Source organism: Dipodomys ordii, unplaced genomic scaffold (assembly GCF_000151885.1).
Source record: "Dipodomys ordii isolate 6190 unplaced genomic scaffold, Dord_2.0 Scaffold103, whole genome shotgun sequence".
In the NCBI taxonomy this organism is placed as follows: Eukaryota; Metazoa; Chordata; class Mammalia; order Rodentia; family Heteromyidae; genus Dipodomys; species Dipodomys ordii.
Window position 1 is genome coordinate 2,088,350 of NW_012267319.1, and position 11,024 is coordinate 2,099,373.

Genomic DNA, 11,024 nt, shown 5'->3' on the forward strand with positions numbered 1-11,024 from the left:
AGCAGGTCCGGCAGCTCAGGGCAGCAGCAGGTCCGGCAGCTCAGGGCAGCAGCAGGTCCGGCAGCTCAGGACAGCAGCAGGTCCGGCAGCTCAGGACAGCAGCAGGTCTGTCAGCTCAGGACAGCAGCAGGTCCGGCAGCTCAGGGCAGCAGCAGGTCCGGCAGCTCAGGACAGCAGCAGGTCTGGCAGCTCAGGACAGCAGCAGGTCTGGCAGCTCGGGCCTGCATTATCAGGGTGCCACTGCACAGGCCTGGGCCTGCAACCATGCCTGTGCTCTGGCATGGCTGCAGGCCCAGGCCATGCCACGCCCCTGTCCAGCTCAGCTAGACTCAGTTCAATGTCGGCACACACTGGGGAAGGCGTGTGGTGCCAGGGAGCTGTGGCCAGGGCCCCACTGGGCCTGAGAGCTGGGGACAGGCGCGGGCGGCCCTCCCGCCGCGGGCAGACCTGCCAGGGCAGGCGGCTTCCCGTGGGCAGGCATGCCAGGAGGACAGGCCCCCTGCGGGGCTGCGTGTGTCTGGAGAGCCCCTCGGGAGCCAGGGCCCAGCCCGGCCACCTCTCCAGCATCCGCCCGCAGGCTTGGTTTTGTGCAGACATGCGGGGGGATGGAGACACAGAGGATGTTCACACGGGCAGCCTGCCCGCGGCCAGGTCCCCGCTGGAGGCCCAGCGTCCTGCTGGTCTGCTCCTCAGACCCTCTCTCAAAGCGTGGAGGACGCTGGCCTGACCCCTGCCCCCATCCCTTCAGGCTGAAAGCGCTGGCGGCCACGGGCAGAAAGACGGTGGACGAGGCCTCGGCGTGGTGAGCATGGGGCCGGAGCTGGGCTCTGGGGTGGGCTGGCGGGGGCTCTGGCTCAGAGGACGGCTTCTCTCCACCTCTGGGCAGGGCTGGGCCTCCATGCCCGCCTGATCACGGAGCCCTTCCTAACCACAGAACGAGAACCTCCAACAGAGATTTCTCTGCCCACAAATCTGACTGAGGGCAGGTGGGTGCTGAATAGTCCAGCCTGTGCTTAGCATTCTGGGTTGGTTCTCGGAACTCAGAACACGTACACGTACTCCAAAGTCAACCCGGGTGTGGTAGCACACACCCGTCATCCAGGATAGACTCACATTTTGAGTTGCTCTGAATCAAAAGGAAATGCCACAGCCATCTACAGTTTGCCTAGCTATCTCTGTGGTCTTTATTTTTCTATTTAATCTGAAAATTGAAAGGAATAAAAATGTGAACACCCCCCCACAGACACACACACATATACCCCAGTTTCCAACACTGCAGAGCTGCTGGGTTCCCAGGGGCTGTGTGGAGACCGGGTGTTGAGTCAGCCGGTTCATCTCCCTTCGTTTCTCTCCGATGCCATGGGAGTTGGCAGCTGGGTCTACAGCAGGCGCTCCGGGGCCAGGCCTGGGTCTGCACACAGCCCAGCTGTCCGGGGCGGAAGCATCTACACTCTGCTCTCAGCACACCCGTGACTTCGGGACACCGTCCCCGGTGGAGAGCGGTGCGGGGCACTCAGTAGAGGTGGCTGCTCTCTGTCATAGGCTGCACGCCCATCGCCACGACCCCTCCCTGGACGACCCCATCCCCCAGGAGTACACCCTCTTCCTCTGCCCCACGGGGCCCCTGCTGGAGAGACTGGAGGAGTTCTGGAGAGACAGCCGGCGCCAGTGCGCCAGGAACAGAGCTCACGAGGTCTTTCCCCACGTGACGCTCTGCGACTTCTTCACGGTGAGTCCGCCAAGGGCCGCCAGAGCCCCTCGTTCTGGAACTGTCATCGGGCTTCTGTGGTCAGGAGGCAACGGAGTTCACACCATGCTCTCCAAACGTAGTATTAACTGGCTCCTTGGAGATCCAGTCAGCTCCTCTTCATGCTTCGGGACCCAACCTATTTATCCCCTTCTTTTGTTTAAAAAAAACAAAAAACAAAAAAAAAACCTCTCCAGCAGAAGATTCAAAAGAGCAGGAGCCCCCCCCCTTAGTTTTGTATCCATCCTTTGGGGTCCTGTGCATCCTGCCCCAGCCTCCGCTCCTCCCTGGAGGCAGAGGCTGCCCTGGTTCTCGTCGACCCAGAGACCAGAACAGGGCCTGGAACGGAAGAGGGGCTTCTGACACCTGTGGGATCTGCTGCAGAGCAAATGGCCAGGGCTGCTCAGGACCCTGACTCGGGCAGCTTGCCGGAGCCATGGAAGGGGGGATGGGGAGTCCCACCCCAGCCCCTCACCTCCCACCTAAAGAAGCTGGGGAAGGACCCGCTGGCCAGCAAGCCGTCCAGCCAAGCCGGGCTGGCCTGTCTCGGGCCGCTCGGCAGGCTCTGAGAGGGTCTCCCCTGAGCTCCTGGCTGTCTCAGAAGCCTGGGGGACCCCCACGGGCCGCCCGGGGCAGCGTGAGCAGAGCTGTGAGTGCGGGACGGGGTCTAGGGGAGGAGACACAGCGAGGCACGTGGATGCAGCCCACAGCCCGCAGCACCCGGGGCAGATGAGGGAGAGGAGCGCCCCTGCCTGCCCCCCTCCGCTCAGACACGTGCGCACGTGCTGAGAATGCGTTCTCTTCTCCCTCAGTGTGAAGACCAGAAGGTGGAATTCCTATATGAGGCTCTAAAGAAAGCAGGGGACAGAGTCCTGGGGTCCTTCCCTGCCGTCATCCCTCTGGCTCTCCATTCCTCTGTCAGCTACCTGGGCTTCTTCATCGACAACGGCCCTGCCGAAGTCATCCAGAAACTCGCCGTGGAGTTCGCCACCGAGGCCTCCGCCTTGGCAGGTAGGCCCACGCAGACGCCCCTGGCGGCCCGGGGCCGGCTCTGCCTACCCCCGCGTACTCCGCCTGGTCCTGGCCCCAGCCCCCGCTGGCTGAGCTAGCTTCTCTGTCCATGAGGGTCAGGGACCGCGGGTCTTGGGCAGCCGCCGGCCTCTGTCGGGCTGGGCACCTCCTCCGCCGTCTGTGGCCCCCGGGGACCTCACAGAGCAGGGGACAGAGCGTGGGGACACACCCAAAATCCACGCCCAGCAGCCTCTGCCCCCCAGTGGTTGTGGGTCCTCCAGACAATGGTCCCAGCGAGGAGCCCATGGCCCGCCGGCCCTGGCCCTGGCCCAGCCCCCACCCAGCCTTGAGTTCACCCACCCGCTGCCTGAGAGCCTCGGGCAGGGCTCACATCCACCCAGGCCCCGAGCAGGCTCAGCCCTCCGCCTGAGCCCAGAGCCCCAAGGGGCGGGGCGGCCCCGGGGGACACAGGGCTTGGCCAGTGGTAGGTTTGCGGGGGCCACTGCTGCGTCACCCAGCTCAGACATCTGGTCCTGAGTGGATGTGTTCCGGGCATGGGTCACAGAGAGAAGACAGAGACCCATTCAGAAACCAGTGCTCCCCCCACCCCCTCCCGCCCCCGTGGGGCGGCGGCCAGCCGGCCGTTCTTTCCTGGGCCATGCGATTCTTCCCCTCACCACCGGAAGCTGTCAGGGAAGGACTTTCCCACCTCCCATACGTGCCCGCGGCGGCTGCCCCCACCCCAGCCCGGCCCAGCGCTGAGTATGCGGTGGACCCAGCACCAGCCCCCCCACCTCCACCCCCCCCCACCTTGAGAAAACAATAGCTTCAGTTCTCTCCTGAGCAATTGCAGGGGAGCGGCCATGGCTGCGATGGCCTGGAACGCGGCGTGGGCTCGTGGCCGCTCCTCCCACCTCCGCCACGGGAGCAGCCGGCCCCATGTTGGTGTCAAAACCAAAGCGGAGTGAGGACCAGCTGCGGGCTGAGGGGGGCAGAGGCGGCCCAGAGCCGGGCCCCTCCCCAGCAGAGGCTGGGCTCCTTCCAGACGTGGACGGCTCTCGGCCTAGCCGACAGCAGACGGGCTGCTCCGGGGGCCGGCCACCCCGCTCACCGGTCGGCAGGGCCCAGGAGCACCTGGGGTCTCCGGAGAGCGCCCCTTCGCCCCAGCCTGGGCCCAGGGCGCCAGCCGCCAGGCTCTCATGCAAACCTGAGCGTGGCCCAGAGCCTCTGCACGCAGCCCGCCCTTCCTCCACCTTGAAGAGCCTGCCGCAGTCCAACCACTTCCTTTGTGGCGTGAGACTCGGGTGCAGGAGGGCCCAGGCCTCCACCGGTGGGCACCAGGGCACAAGGGGACGGGAGTGAGAGCCTCAGCAAGTCCAGACGGGGGCACAGACATGCTGGTACTGGTGCTCAGTACTCCCTGTGCATCTGACACTCAGGTATGAGTGCTGAGTACCCATGCTCATCTGACACGCAGGCACAGGTGCTTGGCATCCGTGTGCTTCCCTGGCATTCAGATACAAGGGTTCAGTACCCCAGCGCTCATCTGACATTCTGGTACTAGTGCTCAGCACGTCTATGCCCACCTAACACTCAGGTTCTGGTACTCAGTACCCCAGCACTCATCTGACACTCGGGTACTGGTGCTCAGTACTAACAGTGCCCACCTGAGATTCAAGTACTGGTACTCAGTGCCCTGCTGCTCATGCGGTTACAGGGGCACAGTGGTACCCCAGTGCTCACCCAACACTCAGGTGTAAGTGCCTCACACCCCTATGCTCACCTGCCATTCAGGTACTAGCGCTGACATTCAGACACTCGTATTCAGCTCCTCTGTGCTTACTGACCCACAGACTGCACAGTGAAACCCTGCACCAAGCAGCTGCACCTGACCCTGGCCCACAGATTCTACCCTCACCACCAGAGGACCCTGGAGCAGCTGGCCAGAGCCATCCAGCCCGGCCACGACTGCCAGTGGACAGCGGCCCTGTACTCGCGAGACATGCGCTTCGTGCACTACCAGGTGAGGCGGCCCGGCCCTTCCCAGGGGGTGGCCTCGTGCGTCCCAGGACCCTCCCCCAAACCACAGGACCCTTCCCCCTGCAATCTGGAACTAGAGTTCTTTTGTACATGAGTTACACGTGGATATAAATTTCACCACAAAATGGCACCCCCGCCGCCCCCCCCAGTGGCATTCACAGAGTTCCTGCAAAGACGTAGACACCCATGTTCTGCTTGTGGATGCATTTCACCTTGTGAGTGTGGCAGGGCCTCGTGGCAGGGGCCCCGCCCGTGTGAGCTGACAGGCTCCAAAAGAAAGCGTGTGGTAGTCCTTCTAGACCCAGGGACCGGGCAGGAGGGCCGACCGTGGCCCAGGCACAGGACCAGAAAGTTCAGAGCAGCCTCACGTCAAGCAAGCAGACAGGTGAAGATCTTTCCATAAGAAGGAAGCAAACGGGGGCTGGAAAGGTGGCTAAGTGGTAGAGTGCTTGCCTCGCATGCATGAGGCCCTGGGTTCGATTCCTCAGCACCACATAAGCAGAAAAGGCCAGAAGGGGCGCTGTGGCTCAAGTGGTAGAGCGCTAGCCTTGAGCTGAAGAGCTGAGGGACAGTGCCCAGGCCCAGAGTTCAGGACCCACAACTGACAAAAAGGAGAAAGAAGGAAGCAAATGTATCGGTGAGAGCATAGATGGAAGGGTGGAAGACAGACAGACATGAAATGTATTTTGAAACCTACCTGGAGAATTCCATCCTGCTGCCCCTGACCATATTTATGCTAAGTGTCCATCAGTAAGCGCACCGTGGGGTCTTGAAACGCATCCGCACTGCCAGAAACCCGGCTGCAGACTGAGACTGGCCTCTTGCGGCTTCCCAGCCTGGGCTGCGGCTGAAACCTGCCGTCCTTTCTAGACACTGAGGACCCTGTTCCAGTACCAGCCCCAGAATGAGGACGAGCTGGCGCTCAGCCCGGGCGACCATGTCTTTGTGGACCCCACGCAGCAGGCGGGGGCCAGCGAGGGCTGGGTCATCGGGACCTCAGCGCGGACCGGCTGCCGCGGCTTCCTGCCAGAGAACTACACAGAGAGGGCCCGCGAGGCCGACACCTGGGTCAAGCACCGGTGAGCGCTGCCCTGGCCACGGGCCACACCCCTCTGACCGGTTACCACCCAGCCACAGTGGTGTGCTTCTAGACCATGCCACCGCTGGGGCCGCTTGCAGTCCTCATGCTGGCAGAGTGACCCCCGCAGGTACCCAGGGAACACCGTGGCTGATAACACTCGGGAAACACAGATTGCTTCCCATTACTTTTTGGACACAGCAAAGGTCAAATGTGAAACACTTCCTCCTCCTGAGCACCGTAAGAGACTCCCCGGGGTCTGGAGCTCGGGTTTTTATGCTTCTCCCAGCAGAAGGTTTCCACAGGACCAGTGCCTGGAACTCCGCATGAGGAGAGGGAAAGGCAGAGAAACCCACTGTACACGGCTGCCTGTGGCCATCAGTGCTGTCTGGGACAAGCCTGGGAAAGACCAACATGGCTGCCTATCCGTCCCCAGGAGGAGGGGTTCCCCAAAACTGCTTTGTTTACTGGCTTCATCCTTCCCTAAAACTGTGCACAGCCTTCCTTAGAACTTTCCCCACAAAATGAACAAATAATGATACACAGACGATCTATTATACAGATTTTCAGACCCATCCTGGGCATTTTCTATAGATGATCTTTTCTGGTATCTGTAGACAGGTGACTTTCCCGTACTTCTTCCTATCAAGGTTTGCATGAGACAAAGTTACAAAACCCATGCAGTTTTATTAACGTGAACATAGGAAACTACTTTAAAAGTATCAGAGAGCCAGGTGCTATGGCTCATGCCTGTAGTCCTAGCTACTCAGGAGTCTGAGACCTGAGGATCCCAGTTCATCGCCAGCCTGGACAGAAATGTCCGTGAGATTCTTATCTCCCATTAACCAGGAAAAAAAAGCCTCAAGTGGAGATGTGGCTCAAGTGGTAGAGTGCCAGCCTTGAGCGAGAAAGCCATTCAAGAACAAGAGGCCCTGAGTTCCAGACCCAGACACGTGATTATGTGAATGTGTTCCTCCCAGGACAAGGCCTACGCACGGCAATCCAGTTTCTCCAAATGTCCCCGCTGCCCCGCCCACCCCCCCAAGCTCCCCACTCGAGGGAAACCTAACTGCTAACTTGCAACTCTCAAGGCCTGCATTCCCGTCTGTTCTACTACCCCAAAAGAGTGTCAGAGAATCGATGTAACTAGTGAGACTCCGGTTTTGAATAAGTGAAGGAACAAAGCCTCGTGAAGAGGTGAAGTGGCCAGTGGCCACACAAGGAGGGGCATCTGGATGCCAGGAGGCCCATGTCCCTCACGGCCCACCCAGAAGAGACTCCTCCTCACAGAGGAACCAGGCGGACCGCAGGCCCGGAGGCCCTGGGACCTGCAGCCAAGACTGCAGCCTGTGGCTCTCCTAGTTTCTACTTCATGGTTCAAGTGCCAGGCACCCGGCTCGGCACAACCATGCCAGCTCGTGCGCCCGAACTGCCGGGGTCCACTCCAGAGAAGACAGTCGCTGAGGAATGTATAACTATCAACACAAAGCGCAGAAGAAGGGGAAAAGACCAAGCACAGCGGGGTGTAGTCAGGGAGCCCAGGGCCTGCTTCAGAAGGAGAGCGGCCAGATCCACCGGCCAGCGTGGCCGCGGGGGTGGCCAGGCAGGCTGGGGCCGCTGGCTGAGCCCTTGAGCGCCCTTGGAAGCCCACGTTGGTGTTCAAAGGTTTTACGATCAGCCGTGCCCGTGTCAGGTCGCCCATCACGATCTCACGGGTGGCAGGAGGCGATGCCCCCACCCCGCCGAGCCCTCAGCCAGCCGGCAGACTGCCCCAGGGATGTGGCAAGGGGCGGGCACCTCCCCAAGCCACAGTTCTCAGGTCGGGCCGAGCCACCCCAGCCCTGGGAACCGCTGTCCGGCCCCAGGGCCCCACCCCCTTCTGGCCCGGGGAGGAATTGCACTTTGCAGCTCCTCATCCTCCTGGGCGCTGGGCGCTGGTCTAATCCAAGGCTCCAGCCTTTCAGCCGGTGGTCCTGAGATCCCTTGGACTTGTTAGTCGCTCCCAGGGGAAGGTCGGAGGTTATCCGGAGGTGACCGAAGTGGAGGAGCCCACGCCCGCATCCCTGCAGGGACCCCTGAGGGGAAAGGTACAGCCACACCAGGGAACAGAGGACAGGGCCCCGGGCCAAGCTGAGGGCTGTCTACCCTCGCCTTCCAGCCCACACGCGGGCATTGCCAACGCCCAAGGCTTTCCAACCCACAGGGCGAATTGGAGCCAATTAGCGGAGGACTATTACGGCCCAAGTTGTGTCTCTCTGGAATTCATATGCTGAAGTCCTGACCTCATTTGGAGATTGGCCTGTAAGCAGTCAGTAGGTCAAGCTGGACATGTTTTATGAGATGTTTTTGTGAGGTCACGGGGCAGACCCCACCCTGACTTGAACGGTGTTGGAAGTGGCAGGACCAGAGGGGTGACACGGAGCCACAGGAGGGACGCCCCGTCTGCCAGCCCAGGAGAGAGGCCTTGGGAGGAGCTGCCCTGAGACTGTACAACGGCCCTCACCCCGGACGCCCAGCCTCCGGAGCTGCGGGACCACAGAGGTCTGTCATTGTGTGTTGGGAACATCAGGACGGTGACGCCGGCTGTGAAACCCGTAGACGGCAGCTGCATCCTAGAAGAACCAGTGAGAACTTGAACCTGTTTCTATCATGGAAGTTAACCACTCTGAGGTCAGAAACAGAAACGCCACAATGCTGAGCCCTTCCATCCACCCCTCACAACCCCACTTCAATGAAAGCCTGGCCAAAAATAAATAAATAAATAAGTGAGCGCTCCCACAGCTCTCTGCTGTGAAGTTCACAGATGGCACTTGCAGATAACAAGGTTCTACTGTCTTGAGCTCCAGCCACAAGTGGCATACGGTGCCCCTGTGCCTTGCCTTCAGCAAGAAGCAGACGACCGACATTTCCTGTGTTAACAAGAGTCGTCAGCACCACGTCCGCTGCTGTGTGCGAGGAAGGGCGGAGGCTCCATGTCAGCAGCAGCATCCACCGAAGTCTGCATTTCCTGCAGAGGCACCTGGCCACGGGAGAACTCATCAAACGTGAAGCTGTCGGGCCTGGACCCCTCCCTTCAAGACGAGTCTGCAGATCAAAACGTGGCAGGCCACGCGGAAGTGGACAGAGACACACAACTCTGAGGGTAAACTGAGGAATCACGAGCTAAACTCAAACATCCCATGGACGACTGGCGGTCCCAGCTTGTCCGCCATGTCAGGCTGGCCATGGGGTGAGGCGCAAACGCTGGAGTCAGCCTCCGGACAGGGCCTCGAGGGATGCTGGGAACTCAACCTGGGGGCTTGAAGGAGGTCCCCTAGCAAACATGTGCACATGAGCTGGACACGTGAAAACATACCATCACCGTGACGGAGAAAAGCCACTCACTCAGAACGGTTCTCAAGTTTTGTTCGACTCCCAAGGGAAATATCATGGGGTCATTTGTGTTCTTTGGATGAATGGAAAGTTTATCTGGAAGGCCTCTCACAAGGAAGAGAGGGAAAGGGCACAAAATAAATGAGGCTTACCATCACACGCCATTCACCGGAATAAGTTCCCAGTAAAGAAGTTAATAGAATGAAATTGGTTTTGAAAGAGCAGGCAGGTCCCGCTCGCGTTGTTTTTGGGCTGGGAAGAGCGTTAAAAGCTCAGAGGCGAGGGAAGAGCTCCAAAGCTGGGCTCCACGAATCTGTCTTCACCCATGACCGTGAAACGCAAGGTTTCTGTGTGCTTTAAATCATAACCAAGCTACCATGCAACAAGCACAGCAAGAAAAGGCTTTTCAGAAGTCATTATAAGTTGGTGTTCCCCAGGGCCGCCCCCCGCGGATGGCCTGTCTGCCCACCCTGGCTCTGCACTTGAGCCTGACGTTACCCCACTCACCAAGAGGCCTTTTTGTGTTCTGGTCTCTAACACAGCTTGAATTTAGGGCCTTGTAATCTTGCTTAGCTTTCTTGTTCACAGCTGGCACTCTTCCACTAGAGTCGTGTCTCCCATCCGGCTTTTTAGCCAGTTAGTTGGAGACGGAGTTTCATGGACTTTATCTGCACGGGCTGGCTTTGAACAGTGATCCCACCAGGTCTCAGCCTCCTGAGTAGCTAGGATTACTACACGGCCTGCTACCACAATCTTCACATATCAAGATTTCAGTCCAGAATTGCTAGGAAAAAAGCACCAAGGCTCTGGAGGGAAGGAAAATGACCATCAACATGGAGATGAGTCAGAGCAGGACCAAGCGCCTGCTCCTGCAGTACAAGAGCCTCTCCACCTGCAGTGCTGCTTCTAGCCCTCAAAGCCAAGAGCGTTTCTGATGTGGGGTTTTTGTCATTTACTGACATTATTAACCCAGGTGAGCACACCATGAGCAAACTCGCTACCTTCCTACAATGCTGGTAGAAAAACCTTCCCAGGAAGCAAGTCAACCCTGTGTTCCAGACACCCTAGAAACCACCTCATCCCTTCTGAGACTCTCCGAGATCCCCCAGGAGGGTGCAATTAGGAAAAAGGCTATTCAGAGTGTGGTTCATGGCCATGTGCACCTTAGGCAGCCGTTTGAATAACTTCAGGTAACTCTCACCTGGGCCAGTGTACCTGTGCACACACCCTGTGCAGCAGCCATATGCGTGGCTGCGTGCCAGCTCCCTGAAAGAGCAGCCACCCTACCCATCCCCCTCCCCCACCCCTTCCTCCCTCTCCCCCCCCCTCCTCATCCAAGGGGATTTCCAGCTTTGCAGCCGTAGCCCCTCCCTCTCCTGCGCGCCATCCCCTGCCAGATTCCCTGGCACAGCCAGAGCCATACCACTGTTCACCATCTCTGGGTCCCAAGCGCCCTCCACACGTCCCATGTCCCTGCCTGCAGAGGACACCACGCTTCTGGAATGCGCATCTGTGGCCAGCCTCTCTGTTTGTTCCTAGCCTCTCCTCTCCTCCGCAGGACATACACCTTCAACCTAGCCATAGACCTGAACTCCAGGAAGGATGGGGAAGCCAGTGGCAGTCGAAACAGAGATTGTCAGCCTCCATCGGTGTCCAGGAGCCTCAGCAGTGTGCAGGCTTTGCAGGTAACAGAACTCCGTTTTATAAATACACTGAGCAAAATCACAGCCACACTGTGGGATGGATAGGTGGATGGATGGATGGATAGATGGATGG

General features: G+C 59.5%; 1 protein-coding gene across 3 annotated transcripts in view; it reads left to right on the forward strand.

Annotated features, from left to right (window-relative positions):
- The window catches only part of Ubash3a (ubiquitin associated and SH3 domain containing A), a 31,558-nt gene that overhangs the window by 4,355 nt on the left and 16,179 nt on the right, over positions 1 to 11,024 (forward strand). For 2 of the 3 annotated variants that reach the window (XM_013027410.1, XM_013027411.1), the window contains exons 2-7: positions 749 to 802; positions 1,543 to 1,729; positions 2,560 to 2,758; positions 4,612 to 4,781; positions 5,669 to 5,877; positions 10,807 to 10,933. In XM_013027410.1, coding sequence (XP_012882864.1) covers positions 749 to 802; positions 1,543 to 1,729; positions 2,560 to 2,758; positions 4,612 to 4,781; positions 5,669 to 5,877; positions 10,807 to 10,933 — 946 coding nt within the window. Of the gene's footprint in view, positions 1 to 748; positions 803 to 1,238; positions 1,730 to 2,559; positions 2,759 to 4,611; positions 4,782 to 5,668; positions 5,878 to 10,806; positions 10,934 to 11,024 lie in introns of those variants that run through there. The other variant, XM_013027409.1, reaches the window with a different exon arrangement.